We start from the raw sequence: 24,197 nt of genomic DNA on the forward strand, positions 1-24,197 counted from the left end.
AGAATAAAAGCAGTTTTTAATTTTCTAAAAAACATTTTAATGTCAAAATTATTAGCCCCTTTAAGCTATATATTTTTTCAATAGTCAACAGAACAAACCATCGTTATACAATAACTTGCCTAATAACCCTAAGCTGCCTAGTTAACCTAATTAAGCCTTTAAATGTCACTTTAAGCTGTATAGAAGTGTCTTTACTGTCATCATGACGAAGATATAATAAATCAGTTATTAGAAATGAGTTATTAAAACTAATATATTTAGGAAAGTCTTTTCTCCGTTAAACAGAAATTGGGGAAATAAATAAACAGGGGGGGTAATAGTTCAGGGGGGCTAATAATTCTAATTAATAATTTTAACTATATGTATATATATATATATATATATATATATGTATGTATATATATATATATATATATATATATATATATATATATATATATATATATATATATATATATATATGTATGTGTATATATATATATATATATATATATATATATATATATATATATATATATATATATATATATATATATATATATATATATGTATGTGTATATATATATATATATATATATATATATATATATATATATATATATATATATATATATATATAATTATTTTTTTTCAGTAAGTAATTTACAAAATATCTTCATGGAACATGGTCTTTACTTAATAATCCTAAAATGAATGACAAAAAATATGAAAAAAAAAAAAACCCTGATAATTTTGACCCATACAATGTATATTTAGCTATTTCCACAAATGTGCAACTTAAGACTGGGTTTTGTGGTCCTGGGTCACATATTGCAACTTAAGCTTTCAGTGAACTGATATATACAGCTATGAAGAGGAAAAAACACTTTACAAATTCTGTTTCTCTGCATTTATAATTTATAGTTATGCATTTTATAGTGTATTTTTACGCATGTAAATTAGTTTAATTTTCTTTAAACTACTAATGATATTTCTTCCGTATGTAAAATAAAATTGTTGTCATTTAGAGCAGTGGTTCCCAACCTTTTTATCACCGCGGACAAGTCAACGCTTGATAATTTTACCACGGCCCAGGGAAGAGGACGGGGGTGGATTAGCGTTCGTGTACGTAGAGTGCTAGGCAACCATCAACTGTTTTCTCAGAGCTTACAAAACATTGCTGCAACTCTGATGCAAGTTTTATTCATGGGAAAATTATAAAGCCCTGGGTGTTTGGGTGCGTCACTCCCAATATGTGCATACAAGCACAAAGACGCGAAATGTGAGCAATCTCCAGCAGTTATTCTTTTTCTTGCACAGACATGTTAGATTCACCTGAATTGATGGCAAATGGGTTGTGGATCCATTCCTTGGCAGTTTGTGGGTCCTTCACTGGGCCTTTTCCCCTTCGCAAAGAAACATTCCAAAAACGCCTGTTTCTTACTCATTTTGCTAGATTGTGGGTTACATTCCGGTGCTCAAATGACCGAGAATACGGTCATTTTTCAAAATAAAAGCTCATTCAGACTCCGATAATATAACAGAAACAATTAATGATGTCTTGTGCGGCCCGGTAGCAAGGCCCGGGGGTTGGGGACCACTGATTTGGAGCAGTTTTGACTAATGTTCTAAATAGCAACAATAAAGATGGCTTTTTCAGATATGTTTACATTAAATTTCAGACAACACAATACCATTTTCTCCTTTAGAAGAGTTAAGAAATTCATATTTGGTGAAATCACAACTAATGAAAACAATTCGGTTATTATCAGACAGATAAGACGGACGGACGGACGGACAAATAGATAGATAGATAGATAGATAGATAGATAGATAGATAGATAGATAGATAGATAGATAGATAGATAGATAGATAGACAGACAGACAGATAGATAGATAGATAGATAGAAGAAATGTTATCAGGATATAGAATAAAGCCTATATTAACACATTACTCAAACCTATACCAAATAAATCTAAACAAAGGGACCAATTTTCAAGTGGTGACATAATTTCCCCCCATAGCTGTATATATACATGTTTGTGAGTCTTTGTATGTTGTCATTGTTGGGGAAAGCATCGCATCATGTTCTTCACTATTCAAAACATTGAAATATAATAATAAACAAGTGCTGATGGTCACCCTTTTATCCTGGGTTTTACTCAAATGAAAAGTATTTCATGGAGCTTGTCTGGTGTCATTCTACACTCCATAAATGAGTTTACCGTCCGCCCTTAGGAAAACACAGGTATTATGAACACGTCATTCACTCCCACACCTAAATCAAGTGTTTGAAATACATTTACAGCATAAACAACACCTTTACTCGCACACTTTCTTTGCAGATGAGGAAAAAGCTCACAAAAGCATATAAAACTACCGGAAACAACGTCAAATGAAGAAAAAAAAAGTACGCTGATGTTGTAAAGGTCTACTGGGGAACAGAAGAGCGCCCTCTGCTGGTGGAAATGGTTACGTCTCCAGCATCCCGTCCAGGTTTTTCTCAGTGGTCTCTTTATCTGCCACGGGATTAAGGGGAGGGTTGTACTTACTGCTGAACTCCTGCAGGAGCGCCTGCACCTCCTGATGACCGAAATGTTTCGCCTCATCCATTGGTGTGTTGCCCCACCTGGAGGACAAAAATACTGTTTTATTTACATGATTTTCATAATTTTCCCTTGATTCTTCCAGCCATTTGATTACTGATTAAAGAAGCTAATAAAAATGTGAATATTTAATTATTATAATACATAGTAAATATAACATTTAATGGAAATGTATTTTACTACTGTAATAGTGCTACACTAAAAAAATAAAAATAATTAAAAACAATATATTTATTTTACCTTACAATAGTACGTTACAAAAGAAATGGTTACAATTCTTTTGATAGTTTTACAGATTTATGGTATGAGAAGTTTAAAATATATGTATTACTCAAAAATAATCACTGTATTATTAGCCTTTACTAAGGGCAACACGGTAGCTCAGTGTCTCGGCTGGGTCAGCTGGCAGTTTTTAACTGTTTGCATGTTCTCCCCGTGTTTGCATAGGTTTCCTCCAGGTTCTCCGGTTTCCCCCACAGGCCAAAGACGTGCTATAGGTGCAGTGTTTCCCCTACCATTATATCAGGGGGCTACCCACCCTCCCAACGCCTTTCCCCGTACATAAGTTAAATAGCCGTATGTAATATCTTTACACAACGGCATGCAGGGTCGAACTTGCGAACATTTTGGCTTAATCTATGCGACCTCATAATATATTTGGGAGCATATGTGTGACTGCATATTATGGTTGTAGTGCGACCTGTTTAGATTTTTTTCTATAGGCGTGCTGAATCGCTCTTCCTTGCCACTATATTGGTTCCTATTAGCTGTCAATCACTCAAGGCTTTACGCTGTCAGATAACGGAGCTTTTGTGACCGCAAGAAATGCAAACGGCTGAAGTTTGAGGAAGACCCAATGAAAAGTACACAGGTTTGCAAACCCACCCAAAGTTACAAATAATGGCGCTGATGAGAGCGATCATGTGATGAATGTTGATCCGCCAGCCGAGATCAACCGGGTGTGTTTCATCATCGCCAAACATAGATATATACATTAGATGTCGCCTACCCTGTTGTTGTCTATTGGAAGGAATGTGTCAGTAGAGCCGCCATTTTAGTACAGGGTAGCACTCCTTTGAAACAAATGCAGGACCAAGCTGCGGTGGAGGACTGTGGCCATCCAGAGCCAGAGAAATACACATATACACATATATATCTATGATCGGGAGTTTTCCCGGAAGTCAGTGTGCAATTTTTTTATTTAAATGATGAAACTTATAATTTTACATCACTTTTCTACATTGATGGATGAGTGATCACTCAGGCATTCCTGACAAAAAGCTTGTGTTTGTGTGTATGGAAATGTACTATACACCCTCCCTGTTAAATCTGATCTTTAACAGTGAAACACACCTCCTCTCCTGCTTTCACTTCTCATACTGACGAAGGGAGCGATTCGTTTGTGAATGAATCTCCGTTATGAACGACTCCTTCACTAGCTGACAATAATACAAGTTTCAGGCACCGCAGCATCTCGTTGTCATATTCCTTTACCTTTTTTTGCTGATTTTATTCAACAAAACTAGCATAAGCCGAGTGTTTAATGCGAGCTGGTGCTACTTTGCCTTGTGGTGAATGCAGTAAGTGACTGTATTATCATCAATAATGTTACCTGTTTAGCACAAAAGTTCATAACATAAAAAAACGTAAAAAAACAAGGTCTTACCTATGAAATGATCTGCCTTTGTGCTTTGTTTTTTTGTTTGCTCGTTACTATACCTGTACACAGCGCTAAATACCAGCATCTTCACGTAGTAACACTGTCTTGACTAGTGCTGTTGAATGACACTTGTCCTGGGAGCACTGTACAAATATGGCGGCGCTATTGACGCATGCTCAGGGTCCGTATGCGATATCTAGTGTATATATATCTATAATCGCCAAAGAAGCTTGCCTTTAAGTTTAAACTGAAACTGCGACTCATGATGAGTAAGAACGGTATTGCGCGGGCGGTCATCGTGAGAATCTCTGCCTGCTCATATATTAGGTCGGCTGACTCGCCTGCTTTTTTTCCACAAACACAGAAAAATATAAATCAGCGTATGACGAGACCCTGCATTTAAAATGACACAAACAGAAACCGAGTGGTAGAAAGGAGACTTTTCTTCCTTTCCTTTGCCCATTCTTGACATACATATTATTTTTCTATTTAGTTATGATGACTGCTCTGCAGCTTTCAGCATTGAATTGAATAATTTATTATGATCGTACGTTTATATATTATTTGTTTATTAAATTGACGTGTATAAAAACAAAATGGATCATTAATATTTTTTAATTATTAGACATTCATTTTGGAATTATTGCGCAAATATCAGTATAAGTCATCTCAGCATTAGTTAGTTGTATCTGATTTTTGTTAGTCCTCATTAATGTTGTTTTCAAATACAATAAATCCATTGTTATACAATTTGCTCATTCATTTTTGGTTGGTGCTCCTAGATTTTTGAAGTTGAATATAATTTCGAGCTTTTCAGCTCTCTCACGCTCTCACTCTGCCCAAATAAAATTCTACGTAAATTACCCCAAAGCCAGAGGAAAATGAATGAATGAATTAGCCTTTACTATTATAAAGTATCATTTTAAATATAAAAATACATAACATTTTATAAGTCACAATTATTAAGGAGTAAAACAACTTGAAATAAATGACTCTTTTGACACAACTGTACTGCAAAATGAATATTTAAAATAATTATTTGATTATTTTACACTTACATCTTTTTTTACCAAATAGAAATGTATTTTACTACTGTAACAGTACTGCTCTATATAATAGAAATAATTACAAATGATATATTACCTTACAATAGTACAATACAATCATTAAAAATATATTACCTTTTATAGTTTCAGAGATTTATGTTATGAGAAGTATAAAATAGATGTATTACTCAAAATAAGCCCTATATCAATACATTTTACTATTATAACTTTCAATTATGTAAGTCACGATTATTAGTAACACAAATGGAAATATATGACTAGTTTGATAAAAGTGTACGGTTTTAAAATAATTACATGATTATTTTACCCTTTTTACATCTATTTGCCATGTTAAATGTTATGTTGTGAGAAGTATACAACATATTAGATTAGATTAGATTAGATTCAATTTATTGTCATCACACATGTACATTGAACATATGAACAATTTTATTATGCATATTATAATTAAAAGATATTTTTAAATATAGATTTACAAATAAACAAACACATAAAATATGCATTTATTGCATATGCATAAACAAATATGCTAAAATAGGGGATCGTTTTACCTGATTGATAACTTTGTAAATAAAAATAGTGAATTCAGCATCTAAAATTGAAAAATGTGTGTTTGTTCACCTGTCTTTGGGTGCAGGATTGACCTTGCAGGCCTCGAGCAGAAAACGCACAACCTCGATATGTCCTGAAATCAAATCAAATCAATTAGAGGCATTTTGTTGTGTTTTTGACATTTTACAAGTGTTTAAAATATTTAGAAATTAGTCTTTGGACAAACTAAAACTTTCATTTCAATTAATGTTCAATTTATTTTGAGTAGCAAAAATATATTTATGCATTAATGTTTAACCCTTGTGTGCTTTTGGGGAAGTTTTTATCCACTCTGGGGGATTTAGAGTCTTAACTTGGCCACAACTTTCTCTGTGTTTCAGCAAATGGATTGATTTTTAATGACAAAAATTATTTTGACACATATTTTGGGAAAAATCTATGAATTTTTTCAAAAACTCAACAATACACTCTCAAATTGACTACCCTTTCATTATGTTCCATTATAATGACATATTTTGATTGCAGAGCCACGACATCATGCATTCTTGATTGTTTCCCTGTTGGGAAGAGGCAAAATTTGTACTTGTAAAATTTGTATTTTCACTGTTGATCATCAGTTGTGGTGCAAAAAAGCTTAGTTTCTGCCTTCTATATGGAGAATAGTGTGTGAGTGTGAGAGAGACCATTGCACCTTATCTTGATATGTCTGAAAAAATCTAAATAAGCAGCTCAGCTGTCAGAACATAGTAAACATAGTAAATGATTTATGCACACACTTTAATCTGCTGTTTTACTCCATAGAACTGCATATAAAAGCCAAAACCTTTTTTTGCACAGGCCTATCTAAAGGGTTAATGGTGCCAACTGATGATCAAACAGTAAGAATTTTACCCCCCAACAATCAAGAATGCACGATTATATGGTGTCATGGCTGTGCAATCACAAAAAAAAAAAAAGCCAATGAGGCAAAAACAGCCACAACATAACAAAAGAGCAGTAAATCTGAACAGTACACAAGGGCTATACATAAATAGCTAATAACCCTGCTGCTAATTGCTAACATACAGGATTTGTACTGCCTCTGACCACTAAGTGGCGCTGCTAGGTGTCAAAATGTTGACGCAAACCTCCTTTCGACTATCAAACTACCAAAAAGCACAGACATTAACAGATTTTCGGTCCCTAATAAGTGTGGAAGTGAGCGTGTAAGTGAGTGTTTGTACCCTCAGCGGCCGCGACGTGCAGCGCCGTCCTGGAGTCATAATCGCGCTGCTCCATATCCACTGAGGACAGAGCAAACCTGCACACACAAACACACACTGTTTAGAAAGATGTAGAAGTGGAAGAAGTAGAGCTGACGACGGCGATGTGTTATTGAGGTAAAGTTGGTTTTATAATTACATTTTTACAACAGTTCTGTTTGGTTCTTGAATCTGATTGGCTGATAGCCGTGCGATATTCTGTAAATAACAGCACTCGTCCAGCCTCTTACCCTTTCACCCTGGTGTATTACTCCACCCACATACAGCGAGAAGCGGAGGACACTCTACAGTTTGACAAATATTACTGCTATTGAACAACATCATGTATCTATGAGGTTTTATTTAGTCGAGAATGTAGTTTAGATTGCAACTATGCAGTTTATTTAGTGCCTATTATTTTTATTTTAGTGCCTATTATTTAGAGTGCCTATTTTAAAATATTTATATTTTCGGAGCATCGGATTCAGTGCATCGGCTGCCATCAACCTGTCTGAGCAGACCTAAGAAAGTGATGGTTAACGTTACACCACAAGATGGCGACAGAGACCGCATAATAAGTACTTAGGGGAGGAAAAACAGCATTTTCTTAGCGCAAGTTTCAAAGTACAGCAGAACAAATCATTATAAATCAAGTAAGTGTCTTTCGGAGTCGATCTCTCTCTTTTGTATTTTGTAGTGCTGTATTTATACCGCAGAAACGGCTAGAGTTTGCTTTGCTGTGGCTTTTCAGGGGTTAATTATTGTGATATCCTGATCACTACAGAGAAATACTGGGAAATCTCAGAGAAATACTGGGAAATCTCTGTAGACTGATGGCATTTCATGCTGTTCAGCCTTATAATCTTAAAATGTCAGCAAAATCATCTCTTTTGTCATCACTTTAGACATTACGCTAGAGAATCATTCAAATACTAGCTCTAAAGTGACATTGGTGAATTAGTAATGGCTTCAACTGTTCTGACGTCAGCTGCAGATGTGAATGAATGGCGGAAGAAAGTAGTTCCTCTTACAAAAGGGTTTTTAGACTCTCCGTGTTTAATTTTCTTTTTTATATACACGATTGTGCTGTCGAACTGTTGTATAAATGCAATATCACACTCTATACACTCCAGTGCCATATGGCTGTGTATCAACACTGGTGGGGAGCACTGAGACACTCGGCCTGCAGCCTTGATCCAACGCACGGCTCCCACCAGTGTCGGTATACAGCCATATCGCACTGCTACTATATAAAATTCCACATTCAGTGACAAATTGTGACACGATGTATATTGTTTACCATGCTACTTTGAATATTGTGCCAGAAATAGCACATAAGTTTGACTTCAAAACAACATTAGCACTCTTTTCAGTTGACTGCGAGCAGTGTTATGTTTTAATAGTCTTTGGCTGATAATATGATTTCCCTATTTGGAATTTGCAAACAAAACTTTTCTGAAAATATTAATAAGGAGCAAGTCAGAATGTGTGAATTTAGCTCAACTAAAGTGTTCATACCTCCTCAGAGCAGAAACATCGCCAGTGTAAGCAGCAAACAGCAGGTTGATGACAGACTTCACCTGTAATCATACAAAAGAGCCTTTGTGGAACAGAAACAAGTTATTAATATTATTACTGGACAGAAGGTCGGCAGAAACCACCATCTCCAGAGTCTCCGTCAGCTCCTTCACTGAAACGTATGAGGTAAAGAGGAAACACTGAATCGAGAAATATATCTAATATGCAGACTTACTTCTCATTTACTATTCTATTATTTGTATTTTATAGTTTTATATTATTTTGATTATGTAAAATGATGTTAATATTTTAATATGCAAACTTACTTCTCATTTACTATTTTATTATTCGTATTTTAAAGTTTTATATTATTTTGATTATGTAAAATGATGTTAATATTTTAATATGCAAACTTACTTCCCCGTTACTATTTTAATAGTTTTTTATTGTTTTATATTATTATTATGTTAAAATGTTTGTTAAATTTGTAAAGATGTTTGTCCATGATATTTAGATGAACAGAAACTTAAATAATCAGCATTAATTTAAATTTTTTTTTAATAGTAATGTAAAAGATTGTAAAATAATTCCATTTAGGATACTGCATTTCTACTGACGATATGAAATTATTTGTTAGAAGTTATATAAAATGATTGTGTATTAGAATTTTTTAAAATTCTGAACAATTTGAACATATTTGAATAATAATTAATAATAAAATAAAAATAATAATACAAATTTCTAATAAAAATCATCAATATCCTCACCATAATCTTCAACCGAGTTCTTTTAAACCCTATATTTGACTATTTATTAAAACTTTTTTGTGTGCGGGTTTTACTATAATAATAATAATTAATAGGTTTTCTGTGATGGGTTAAACAGTGTTAAATTCTTACAATACAAAACCAATAATTTTTTTTAAATGTGAGAAGAACATGAAACGTTGAGATGATTTTATTTAATTTTTTTAAATAGGCTACTTTTGAACCTAGGAAGTTAACTTGATATTGTGTTTTTATTAATAAAATCATATGTAATAATAACACATTATATCAACTACCAGAGCTCATTTACACCCTTTAAGACTCAATCAAAATAAAAGGTTTAATTGTCTTTAAAAGCAGGATGAATTTCATTTGAATCAGCATCTGATTATATAAATAAACCAAGCAAGCCATGCAAAAAAACAAACATGCAATAGGCTTAATTTAAAAACTGTGTGAAAGCAAGTTCATGTGTGAGACTCCACTAGAGGGCAACAGCAGACTTCCAAACTGAGCCCTCAATCAGTCAGCAGAGCAACTCTTCTTTGTGAACACAGTTTTTATAAAAAAAATCTTCAGTCAAAATTGACTTTCAGTTGGTCAAATAAAAATATGACACATATTAATACATACATTTTAAAACACATAAAACAATTGACAAAAAAAGTCAATTATAAAAATGACAATGATGCTGTGCCTTTTTCAGTCAGGAAAATGCAAACGTTAAACAATGAAAATATCAAGTCTTTCATTCATTTCTATTTCAATGATTTTTCAGTCATTCCTTATGCTAAACTTGCATGAATAACCTTTAGTGGCTCATTGTTTTCTTTTTATCTAACTTCTTCAGGCCTGTAGCCGGTCTATTAAAATGGGTGGCTCTTTTATCTTAAATAAAGTGGACCTTTTTGTAGTTATTCACCTCTTTTTCTAATAAATGATGAGGTTCAAATACTGCATTTTAGTGACTTTAAGCACTAATCTTCGCTGGATTAGCTCGGATGGTGCTCATAACCACGTTTTTTGATTCTTTGAAAAATAATTCCTACAATTTTGTGCTTACCATAATATTTGACCACAAAAAATGTATTTACAAATGTGTATTTAAGCTGCAAGTTATTAATAACACTGTAAATAATGTTATGAAAAATTTGGAATCAAGAAATTTGAAGAAAACAAACTTATTTTTAAAATACAAATCTATTATCATCCATCAATTCCCCAACCGGGAATTTGTTTAAAGGGCACCTATTTTACCCATTTTCAAGAGTTAAGAGAAGATTTTTGTGTCTCTAGAACATGTCTGTAAAGTTTCAGCTCAAAACACCCATCAGAGTATTTATTATACCTTTCAGAATATTGGAAATTTCTGCTCTGAACACTATGTTGCTGTTTTTGTTGCCTCTGCCTTTAATTATAGTTCTCCAGACATGAAGAAAGCAGATCTCACATAATGTTTGTGAGAAATACTAGAGTAAGAACTTTCCCAATAATAATTATTTCATGTATTTGTTGTGGAGTTAATTCAAGCCTTTCTGCAACGATGAGTCACACACAATGTCGTTACAAAGTTCACAGACACACACACAGCGCGCGTTTAACTTTGCACTGTTGTTGCACAGCAAATGTGACAGGATACATGTTAATATCCATTGCTGTATGGGTGTCCATTATCTTAATGTACAAAATAAACCTTAGTTAACGTTTACACACTGAGATCAAAGCGTCTTTTGTAACTGTACTGACATGCTGCTGTGGTGATTTGGTAAAGATGGTGAAATCGCTGTTTTTATCCATTAAAAACATGCACTGTTTTAAAAATGTTTTAAACTTGTAAAACTCACTCTTGATCACATTAAATGACTGATGATCACAGAGAGCTGAACAGATCTTTTAATCTTTTTTTATCTTTTGCTGATATGATGATACGTGTTACTACAGAGACATGTTAATACGTGGCTGTCAATCAATTCAGTGGGTGGGAAAACTGCATTCCTACCTCACGTTGTGGTGGGCCTCAAAATGGGAGGGATTTGAATCCTATTTTAACATCAAAAAATAAAAAAGAGACTTGATGTGTTTATATCACCCCAATATGACTGCGGACACACTATAACTGCACACAGTTCTGTCCAAATAAAATAAAATCTGTAGCCTATAGACAAATAAACCGGCCAGCTCATTTTTTTCAGTCAGAATTTGTCTATTTGTATAACTGAAAATTAAATTAGTCCTAAAGCCTTCTTTAAAGCCAGTTATTATCACAATTTATGATGGTATACTGGTAAAAAGGGGACAAATGAGCTCATATAGGGGTCAAATTCTGGACTTTGTCGGTGTGGGTTGGGGTGGGTCTTTCGAACCATCCATACCTCCCCTGGCTACGGGTCTGTTCTTATATAACAATAAATACGATTTAAAGCTAAAAATAACTTTACCAGGCATTTAATGTCTTTAGAAACAGTTATGTGAAAATTATGAGCAGACACAGCTTTTGTAAATATACTATACTACTATGACCTTTTATGTGAAGCTGCTTTGACACAATCTACATTGTATAAGCGCTATACAAATAAAGTTGAATTGAATTGAACAATGTTTCAGTTATTTTTAGCTGCAAACTAGTTATTTCTTACCACAATCTTTTACTGCACCTAATTATAAACCCATATAAAGAGTTTTACAGTACCTTATGTTAAACTTTAATTTCTTCTCTGTATTTCCCTGTAACAACTTTCCCGCAATTTATATTTATGGAAACTAATGACTTATGTTGACCTAAAAATAAGGTGGACACATATATTAAAGAAAATATTGAGTGTTTTCTCCTCCCACAAACACTGCATTTGTCACACAGTGGGAGAAAATGTCATAGATTATATGTCATTATATAATCTCTATCAGTCTAATTACATGTAGTATCCCAAATAGGATCACAGAGCACTATTTGTGTATGCTAATGTATAATTATCAGTCTCCAGAAATGCACTTGTTAATTTCTGGAGGCAAACCGGAAGATTTAAAACAGCTCGAAGGTCATTTTGAAGGTTATAATCACCATGGCTCTGTTGAAAATTGAATGAACAAGCAATACAAGTATATGTTCATACAGAGAAGCTGGATAGAGAAAAGAAATGAAATACAGTTTTATGTCAAAGTAAACACTAATAGTACAGTTATTAAAATTATGTTCAGTGATTTCATTTCTCTCTCTTTCAGGCTTTCAGAATGAATCTATTTCATCAACACTTATTTCGATTTAATTTCTAACAAAGAACAACCATGAATAAATAATAGTAATAATAAATAATTACATTTTTATTAATATAGACTCAGAGAGAAGAAAGTCCAAAAATGTTGGAAGGAATAATGCATTAACAAATATTATTTAGCTACAAACTGCTGTGTGTTTATTAACTAACATTATTAAATGCTGCAAATGCTATAAATATGCAAAATAGGACAAAAAGTGCTCAGGGATAGCTTGAATAATGCGTCGGTGCTCTTTGGGTAATTCATCAAAATAAACAGCAAAAGTCAGTCCAAGGCACTCGAAAAATGTGGAAAAAATATTCAAAAGTCTGATGAAGGCAAGTGTTTGCCGAAACGCATACAGTAGGAGCAGTTTTAAGGAATAGGCATATCAATAAAGGCTTTTTTATATTTTTTCCACATTCTTCGAGTGCCTTGGACTGACTTTTGCAGCTATAAATAAGTATTTGCTCATACAAAAGTGGTGTTACCTAACAGACTTTTTAATAAAGTGCTACAGAAAATTTTTAAATAAATAACATTTCATCAATTTAAAATATTTAAATTTATATTTTAATTATTAAATATTATCATAAAACAAAATATTTATTTACAATAAAATATAAAAAAATGTAAAATTTTTAAAAATAATTTAAATATATATTTTATAATGAATTAGAAAATAATTGAATATCATAACATATTTAAAAAATTTATTTCATTAATTTCAAATATAAAAATTAATAATGAAAAATTATAAATATTTTTTATAAAACCAAATATTTATAATAAAAATATAAAATTGTAAAATGTTAAAAATCATTTTAAAATAATATTTTTTGATATAAAAATATATTCAAAAAAAAATCCTTGAATATCATAAAATATTATTTAAAAACATGAATATATCCCCTTATTCTGTGAATAGGTGATTTTCTTTTTTTTAAATAGCAATATTTGCTATTACAGCTTTTGTGATCAGAAGTGTTTATCATGCCCGTGAGTCAAACAATAAAGCAGCCTTTCTTAAAGCGACAGTTCACCAAAAATTGGAAATTCTGTCATTTACTTATCCTCCAATTGTTGCAAACCTGTTTGAGTTTCTTTCTTCTGGTGAACACAGAAGATATTTTGAAGAATGTTTAGAAAAAAACAGCTACTGACTTCCATATGATGTATGTCTATGGCTGCTAGTTTACACCACTTTCTCCAAATGATAATATATTGTGTTCAACAGAAGAAAGAAAAGTTTAGCACCACTAGTTTAATTTTTGGGTGAACTATCCCTTTAAGTGGGCAGCAGTGGGTAGCACAATCGCCTCACAGCAAGAAGGTCGCTGGTTCGAGCCCCGGCTGGGTCAGTTGGCATTTCTGTGTGGAGTTTGTATGTTCTCCCCGTGTTCGTGTGGGTTTCCTCCGGGTGCTCCGGTTTCCCTCACAGCCCAAAAACATGCAGTATAGGTAAATTAGGAAGGCTAAATTGTCTGTAGTGTATGCGTGTGAATGAGTGTGTATGGATGTTTGCAGCTGGAAGGGCATGTGCTGGATAAGTTGGTGGTTCATTCCGCTGTGGCGACCCCAGATCGATAAAAAGACTAAGCCGAAAAGAAAATGAATGAATATCCCTTTAAGTAAAGGAATGCCACTCCTGAATATTTTTCCAGGATATTTTTGTATCCTGAATACAAAAATAAAAGGACAAACAAATGAAATGATGAAGAAACATGCGCTTTCATCATTTCCCAAACCACAAAATGGCAACAAAAGAAAAACAACTGATTTCAGGTAATAATGGTATGAGATTAAATACATTTATTAATAATACAAAAAGAAGACCAGAACAAATGTGACATAAATACATGAGAAAATGAACAGACATATCATGAGTGATGAAATACTGCGATGAAGTTTTATGTTAGAGTCTGGACAGTTCAAGTAATCAGATTGAGCCAATTCCTCAAATCCACCTTTAAAGCTGTCAGTGAAGCATGAGAAACAACCAATGACTGAATCAAAAGAATGATACAAAACACGCACAAATCACAAAAAATAAGCAACAAAACCCAGAAAAATGTCAGCAAATATACACCAGCTCGTGAAAGCCATATGCAAAAAAAATAAAATGAATACATGTGCACACAAATAATAATTAAAAAACCATATAACACTTCAAAACATCCTTAGCATCTTCCCAACTAATCGAAGCTTCATTTCATATAAACCAACATTCTGAACTGTGGTTAAGAAAGTGCATAAATGTCTCTAGTAATGATATATATGAGGATACACACACAGAAATGAACCTAAGGGCAAGGTTTGTAACATTGCTGATGCTTTTTCAGCTTGCGGATGGGCCTGACAGACTGCAGGTTTGAGCTGGCTGCTGAGCGGGACTACTGGAGCTCTGTGATGCAAGCAGACTCTCTCAGGACACACAGTCGATTCAGTAGCTACGCACCGTGACTTATTGAGAAATGAATAACTAATTCAGAACACCGGGACACACGGACGAGTCCTTTTAACCTTACTTTTGGACTTGGTGAATGCATGCCCTAAGGGAATAATGCAGGCAACCTTCATGCTGTACTGTACATCATGTTTGAACCTTCATGCGGCACTTTTCAATGGAAAAACAGATGACGGTAATCTGCCAATGTCTAACAACAGCTATAAAAGTGGTCCCTGTGACTTGAAATCCTTGCAGGAAAACCATGTGAGCTTCACAGTTTGGGAACATTCTCATGTAAATTAAAAAACAAGTGGTTATGAGATCATTTTTTCATATGAAAATGTTCCATGTGTGATTTTAAAGACACTTATTTGATGCCGATGTGGTTTTTCTGTAAAGGAAGACCTAGATTGTAGTACATACAGTGCTCAGCATAATTGAGTACACCCCACTTTAAAAATTAATATTTTGATCCATTTCTCAGTGAATTTAGACAATGTATTTTGGTGCATTTAAACAAAACTGATTTTTTAAACAGATATATTTATTAAAATGATATTTTAATCACCAAACATATTTAGAAATTAAAAAATACAATTAAATTCAAGCAAAATATTGCGAAAAAGAAATCCAACTTACAAAATTTCAACTAAATTTGTCACTTTTTCTCTTGATTTTTCCTCTTTTTAAAATTTGTATTTAATATTGTTCTATAACATATAATATAATTTGGCTTCAGTACTGACTAATCTAATGTATATTCAAATATAATATTGTAGCTTCCTATTAAAAGTATGAATTTAAAAGATAGATTTGTGAGGGATGTACTCATATATGCACTGTAAAAAGTGATTCGTTACTTAAAAGCGAGTAAACCAATTGCCTTAAAAAGCTACAAGTTGACTTTACACAGTAAGTAAAAACAAAGTAAGTAAACCCATTGTACCTTGGAACTGTTAAGTTGACTAAAAGTAAACTAATCACTTTTTTCCAGTACACCTTTATTTTATTTGTTTTTCCCCAGCTTTTCTGTATCTATCAAAATGACATACAGTAAAATAATTCTGCTCTTCCAGACTCCAGTGTGTCTTCTAAATTCAATACAGGCTATAATTGTACACTGAAAAAAAGTGTTGCATGCAAAACTGTTGCAAACAACTTATTTGTGTTGAATTTAAACAAACAAATTAAATTTAATAATGTTCAACTTAATTTGTTTGTTTAAATTCAGCCCAAATAAATTGTTTACAACCACTTAACGTAAAAAAATTGAGTAAATCCAAGCAATCATCTTTGAATAATTTTTTTCAGTGTAGATTTTATAGACTTAATGAACCACCATATATGTAATATTGTGATAATTACAGTAATAATTAGAAAACAGACGTGCTAAAATAGTCTGACACTGTAAAAAGGGATTAATTGATTTTTAAAAAAGTAAGTACATTCAGCATAATTATAAAAATTAAGTCAACTTCCAAGTTCCAAGTTCCAGTGGGTTTACTTGCATTATTTTTGTAAAGTCAACTTATTGCTTTTGAGGCAATTGGTTTACTTGCTTTAAGTAACTAATCGCTTTTTACAGTGTGCTGACCACTGTACTCTGTAAAAAAGAATCTTGCTGCCTAGAATTTATTAGTTGAATCAAATGAACTTTTCTAGTCATCTCAACTCAACATTAGTCAAACTGACTAAAAATATTAAGCTGAAACCTGTTTACCTGATTAAAATGAGTTAAAGTAACATAAAAACATTTGTTATGACTTTTTATCATATTGTTTTTTATAGTGTGATTTGTTCACTCCTTAAAAAAGCTGGGTCATTTCAACTCAAATTTGGTTAAAACGTACGAACCCAGAAGTAGGGTTAAAATGTTAAAAAATTGTAAGGAATAACTATGAGCGAACATACCCGACTCTATGCATTATGGCTGCATCTCCACCTGAAGTGTGCATTATTTTATAATTCAGTGGACCCTGAGTCAGTTATTATATTTATAGTCATTGTTCAGATTTTTCATCTGAAGACATTTAGCAGTTTTTTTTTGTCCCAGAATCACTACTGTGGGTGTAGGTCTGTCACAATAATCAACATATTGACATATTGTGCAATACTTGGAGATGAGCTTAATAATTTTTACCCTTGTAGTATATATTTACAAATACACAAATAACATTTAAGCCATTTTACAATGACATTTATATTCTAACTCACCAGTTTCAAAGGTTATATTTGGAGATTTACCTAATAGGACATTTTTTAGTATAATATAATAGGACATTTACCTCTTTAACATGAACTTATAGAATCTAAATAATCTTAGGAATGACACACATTTTAAATTATTTGCATTATTATGCTGTTATATTATAATAATAATAATATGCATTATTATTATTATACAATTATATACTGTTATATAATCATAATTATAAAATCAGTGGCATAAAATGATCTCAAAATGACAATTATCTCATGTATTGCAACAATTTCAGTGACAATTTATCGCACAACAAAAATTCTTTATCTTGACAGGCCTATATGTGTGGGACTAGTTTTTGCGCTGCTGTGAACTTTCAATACAATTGATTGATTGGGCGATGCTGATAATTTGTCAACATCAATATTTTTTAATCGATTTATGATTTTGTATTTTATATTTGAAAACGTTTTTTTCTTTCATACTTTGACAAAAATAACAACTTTTTTGCACATTGCACCATTCAAATTTGCATTAAAATTAAGTCCATTAAAATGAAGAAAAATTTGTGATTTATGGCATAAAATAAATCTTAGATTAGTCAAATAATCAATAAATTTGTTGATAGATTAATCCATATAAATATTGTCATTAGTGGCATCATCCAAAGCCTTTTGTTTTGATAACATAGTTGTCTGCTGTAGACTGTGAACATGAATTTTAATATGAAAATACACAAATAATTTTGATATGAACCTGTAATGATGCATTTTAGTCAAATTGGCACCACATGATCAGTTAATAAGAATTTCATCATGTCATAAAGGGCATGTTTGAAAGCTATATAATGTTCTTTGAGATCTACTTAGGCTATGCTTTCTGACAACTTGTTCTCATCTGTAAAAATGATCACCAGATTTAGCTATTCATATGTTTATATGCACAAATATCACAACTTCTTCAGCTCTCCAGACCTCAAAGGGTTACATTTTTGATTCATGACGACTTTAAATATTAGCTGTTTTCTTGAAAAAGAGCATATTGGCTTTGGAAAACTAGCGATACTACACACAGGACATATGGACAAGTTTTATGGTTATTTTATTGTCCTTTTAGTTGCTATAAAGCGGCTCTTAATTTGCATGGAAAAGTGTTGCATGAAGATTCTTTAAGAAACATCACCATACAAGTTCAAAGCGACATGAAGGTGAAAAATGAGTTAAATATTGACTGAATTCATACTGTCGGGATAAAATATTGTATGCTGTTTTCCAAAGATTCACAATGACAACTTACTTTTTATTTTGTCCTGACAAAAACCTCAAACTTCAGAAAATACTGCACACAAGTCAGATGGAAAGTTCTTAAGGATATTATATATAGGTGTTATATCATCTTTGATGGCTAAAAACATCATATAAGGGATAAAAGCAATACATCAAAAACTCAGTGGCTACCAGTTGCCAACATTCTTCAAAATATCTTCATTTTTGGTTGATCTATCCCTTTCCTTGTCATTCAGAAGATTTAAAACATCAAACACAAGTCAGATAGACAACAATTTTGATTACTAACCAAGCATTTTTACCCTTTTTAACATAAACATGAAGGTCACCCTTAAAGCCTAATGTATCTGTTTAATACTTCCTACTACTACAGTACGTTTCAGAGAAATTGAATCTGATCGTACTGTAGTTTAAGGCCTCACCGACGTCACGTTTAATAACGCATGACCACAACATTCAACCTATCACAGTGCAAAACACAAGCACCAGCCGTCTCTGTTCAGCAGCCAATCCTGAACTCCACTAAAAACACTTACCAAGTGAATAAAACCCCAATAAATCAAACCGCAACTAAGCCAAGTGAAGAATAAACCTCTTTTAGGCATAAGCCAAGGTGTAAGAGCTATATCCAGAGTCATTCATATTCCCCAACAGAGAGAGAGAGAGAGATAATACATTGACCCTATAGTGAAGAATCATACAAACGAGACCCGAATGAGAACCAGTGACAATAAATAACTGTTAATTTACATAAATATCTGCTTGTGAATGAGATGCGTCTGGTCCATTTTTAGTTGCCATCTCCAACAGTCTCCATCCTATAGACTACAGTAGTGGAGCTGTCCTCATTGCACTCAGTGGGCGACACTTTAGTCCACACAGTGTCTTTGAGAGCCAGCTCTTTCTGAAGGCTCTCGTAATCCATCGGTCCGAAGGTGTGCTGCTGTGTTGAGCAACACAGAGAACAGATTAGTGTGTTTTTGAAGGGGGCTCGAGACTCTCGCACTGTTCAATACTGTGTTGCGTAAGGAGATTTCAGAGTCGGTAAAAACTATCACACTGTTGCAAAGAGAGAGCCTTCATATTCACACAACCGGGATAAATTCACATTAAAAAAAAAAAAAGACACAACAACAACAACACAAAAGGAGTTGCACATGCCTTGTTTGAGTTGCAGCAAACATTCATTATTAACAGATGACCAGGCCCACACTGAATCTGTGCAATGTCATATATACAGGGTTTCTACAGGTTTCATCAAGTCAAATTTAAGACTTACACAAGGATGAACGCTAAGGATTTTTTCTAATGGCCCAGTTAAAACATTAAAAAACATATTAATGTAAGAAAGATGAACCATATTAATAATAAATTGTTATTAAATAAAGTTTTGGTAAAACTTTTATTGAGATGGAATGTTAGTGATTGGAGGCATGTTGGCCTGATTGGGTATACAGTAGCTTTATATGGACGTAGGAAAATTAAGACCTGTTTAAAATGATTTAAGACTTACAACGGTGATTAAGACTTTTTAAGGCTTAAAATTTAGTTTTTAAAATGTAAGACATTTTAAGACCCCGCAGATACCCTGTATATAGTTAGTCTAAATAATTAGCCCTCTTGTGAAATGTTTAATCTTTAAAAGTGCTGTTTAACAGAGATTTTTCTCAACATAATAGAATTTGTCACATTATGTTTTAATCAATATGCAATATGATATATAGTTAGTCAAAATTATATGCCCTCTTGTGAAATTTTTTATATTTTTAAAAACATTTCCCAAGTGCTGCTTAATGGAGATTTTTCTCAACATAATAGTTTTTAATAGCTGATTTCTTTTTGATGATGCATTGATATTTTCTTTAAAAACTAAAACAAATCTTTAAAGTAAAAATTTCAAAAGTACTATGACGATAAGAATAAAAAAAAGGAAAAATATATGTTGAATTTGTCATATCAAAATATATTTTTGTCAATATATCACACCCTTATTGAAATATTTGTATAGTAAATCATATAGATAATAAATACAATTCATTAATTGCATGGAAATATAGAAAATTATTATAAAAGAAAAGTATTAGCCCTCCTGTGAATTTATTTTTTCTAATATTTCTAAGTGTTGTTTTTTAAACATAATACTTTTAATAACTCAGTTCTGTAGCCAATCATACAACATAAATTCTTAATGAGGCTAATAATTCATTCATTCATTTTCTTTTTGGCTTAGTCCCTTTATTAATCAGGGGTTGCCACAGCGGAATGAACCGCCAACTTATTCAGCATATGTTTTACACAGCGGATGCCCTCCCAGCTGCAATCCATCACTGGGAAACATCCATACACACTTATTCGTGCACACTATGGACAATTTACCTTACCCAATTTACCTATATTCACACATGTTTTTGGACTTGTGGGGGAAACTGGAGCACCTGGAAGAAACCCACGCAAACACAGGGAGAACATGCCAACTCCACACAGAAACACCAACTGACCCAGTTGGGGCTCGAACCAGCGACCTTCTTGCTGTGAAGCGATAGTGCTACCCACTGCATTACCATGCTGCCTGAGGCTAATAATATTGAATATTAAAAATATATATTTTTTTCCTTTATTTCAGCCAACCTAAATGCGATAAATATAAATATAATATATATAAATATAATTTATAAATATTATTTAATACTATTATAAGAATATAATGGTAAATACTGTGATAACTGTCTGGTAAACGACACTTAAATGACAGCTAAAAATGTTCTCTTCAACTTTATATTGTATTTAATTATTAATATTATTATTCATTTGCAAATGCTAATTTTTTTTTTATCAATATGCAATGTGATATATAGTTTAACATAGGAGATTTTTATCAACATAACAGTTTTAAAAACTGATTTCTAATTTATTTTAACTTTGCACCTAGATCGTTAAAATAGAGCCCTTTGAGTTTACTCACTTCATTCAAGCGTTAAATTTACTTTACAATGGACGTGGATTCGTGTCGTAGATGGGGCTTCTGTCTGCTCTATGACTCTAGCTTTGATGCTAAATGGCTAACATGGATTTTATTGAGGTAGTAGCTGTGTTTGTGTGCTGTAGGAAGGCTGAAAAACAGTTTGTTTCGGCGCCGTGTCTGAGTGCACTAGATACTGCACCCAGCTCTGTGAGTTCATCAACTTCTCCAGAAACTATACCTGGATGATGGAGGGTTTCAGCGGTGCTTCTGACTGAGTTGAGCCCAGTTGAACTGTTGCTATGAACGACTCGCAGCACCAAAGCGGCAAGCGACCATTCATTTCAATGGAGAGTGAGCGACTTCTGGCGACCTCCGTCTACACGAGCGACAGCGACCGTTGGCAACCAGGTGGGCATGTTGAGCGACAGAGTTAAGAATCCTTCAACTTTATGCAAATGAAGCATGACTTTCTTGAGCGACAGCCAATAGGAGCACCAGTAGAGCTCACGTGATCCTCTCTCAGCTCACTCAGAGGCCGGTTGTATTCATGCTGTATAGACTGTATATATTTTGTGTTGGTTAATGTTTCTTTACACACGGTTGGCCGCGCCTACTTGCAGCTTCATTTGCGCTCTTCAGAAACCTATGTGTGACGTCACGGATACTACGTCCATATATTTTACAGTCTATGGTGCCAACGCAGCATCAAGGGGGCTAATAATATTGTTTTAAAATATTTTAAACTGCAGCCAGACTAAAACAAATACTTATAAGACTTATAAGAAGAAATGAAGAGAAAAATGTTATAAGAGATCTGACAATGTCCTTTCTTTGTTAGACATCACTAGAGAATATTTGAAAAATATTATAAAATTAACAGGAGGACTGATAACCCTACTTTCAAACCTTTCTGGTTGTTGTACTATCTTAAATTATATATTATTATTCTTAATATAATTCAAGTGGCATTATTATAAGTAAATGTTTTAACACTTATTGGCTTGGATTAAATCGTGCAAAAATATACTAGAAAAAAGTGAAAAACGGTTTTGCTCATTCAATTTCCAAATTACTTAGTGTTATTTCATTTTATGTATCTCTAGATTTTAGTACACATTCATATTTTTGTATCAATTAATTATTCATCTGGTTTCATCTGGTATATATATATATTTATTTTCAGACCTGTATTCAGGTTTAAACCTAGATATTTTTTATAATGTGTTATTTTGGTGAATATATATTTGAGCCAATCCATTTCTAGCTAATACATGTGCATTCTTAGCTTTGAGGTAGAATATCTGAAATGTGTCTGTAAAGTCGACAGATTCCGTCTGGGCCTGTTGATCACACTCAAGCAAGCAAAGCAAACAATCAATCCTTCTGAATAAATCATGTCAAATAAAGACGTGCCACTGGACATGCAATACTGGAAGATCATGCAGAACTCAATGAATACTTGTTTTCATGGAGACCACAAAAAACGGACTACCCTTCATGAACGTTCCCTAACTAGGCGTGTAGTGCGCAAACGCTCCTGCAGGGGGTGTGAGGTTTGTTTGTTTAGTGGAAATAAGCTTCCTCTGCATTATTGTCAGCTTGACGGTCTTGCATAACGTTATTAGAGTACAGTACGTGCAGTCATTCGTATAAGACGTGGTGTAACGCATGGATGGGGCACGCGTGGAGGGCAAGGCTGGCGGGGAAATGGAAGAGGGCACTCACCCGCTGGTCTCCGCCTTCCCGCCGAGGGTCCAGCTTTTTGGCGAAGTGCCGCAGGTTGTCATAGTTGTGGAAGTTGAACAAGGACACCAGATCCTGCAGAAGAAAAAAAATAAAGTCAAAGAGGGCAAAGACTCCTAACAAGCACACAAAAGGTGAATTAAGGGCTGTGTTGAATGGGTGAAGGTGGACTGATGATGACAGGAGATAAAGAATTCTCCTGCAGCGGATGCCCTTCCAGCCGCAACCCAACACTGGGAAACACCCATACACTATCATTCACACACATACACTACGGACAATTTAGCTTATTCAATTCACCTATATCATGTGTCTTTGGACAGCGGGGGAAACCAGAGCACCCGGAGGAAACCCACGTAAACAAGGGAAGAACATGCACACAGAAATGTCAACTGACCCAGCCGGGGCTTAAACTAGCAACCTTCTTGCTGTGAGGCAATCGTGCTACCCACTGCGCCACCGTGACGCCCCATAATAATAATAATATTTTAAAAATCAACAACAAGATAACACATTATTGGTATACTAATATATATTAGCTATTGTTTAATATATTATTGTTTATAAATATAAAACTATTTTTATTTTTTATAGTTAATATTGTATTAATAAAATATGATTTTTCATATTATTATCAATATTTCAGAATATAATTCTGAACAGCTGAAATATTATATCATAAAATATTTGTATAACAGTTTAGAGTAGTTACTTTTTGTATTATTATATATTTAATAATAAAAACAATAATATTGAAAAAACAACAAAATAACAGATTATAAAATATTTGTATACAAATGTATATTAGCTATTATTTAATATATTATTGTTTATAAATATAATAATCGTTTTTATTTTAATAGTTAATATTGTATTAAAGTTTTTTTATATTATTATTCATATTTCAGAATAT

General features: G+C 33.1%; 1 protein-coding gene across 4 annotated transcripts in view; it reads right to left on the reverse strand.

Annotated features, from left to right (window-relative positions):
- Positions 1–640: 640 nt before the first annotated feature.
- Positions 641–24,197, reverse strand: part of glsb (glutaminase b) — an 86,035-nt gene continuing 62,478 nt past the window's right edge. For 2 of the 4 annotated variants that reach the window (XM_056465760.1, XM_056465759.1), the window contains exons 14-18: positions 23,267–23,359; positions 8,626–8,687; positions 7,090–7,166; positions 5,936–5,999; positions 641–2,610 (exon numbers count right to left, since the gene is read on the reverse strand). In XM_056465760.1, the coding sequence (XP_056321735.1) occupies positions 2,454–2,610; positions 5,936–5,999; positions 7,090–7,166; positions 8,626–8,687; positions 23,267–23,359 (453 nt within the window). In that variant the 3' untranslated portion in view covers positions 641–2,453. Of the gene's footprint in view, positions 2,611–5,935; positions 6,000–7,089; positions 7,167–8,625; positions 8,688–16,017; positions 19,523–23,266; positions 23,360–24,197 lie in introns of those variants that run through there. The other 2 variants (XM_056465762.1, XM_056465761.1) reach the window with 2 other exon arrangements.

This window comes from Danio aesculapii, chromosome 9 (genome assembly GCF_903798145.1).
Source record: "Danio aesculapii chromosome 9, fDanAes4.1, whole genome shotgun sequence".
NCBI classification, from domain to species: Eukaryota; Metazoa; Chordata; class Actinopteri; order Cypriniformes; family Danionidae; genus Danio; species Danio aesculapii.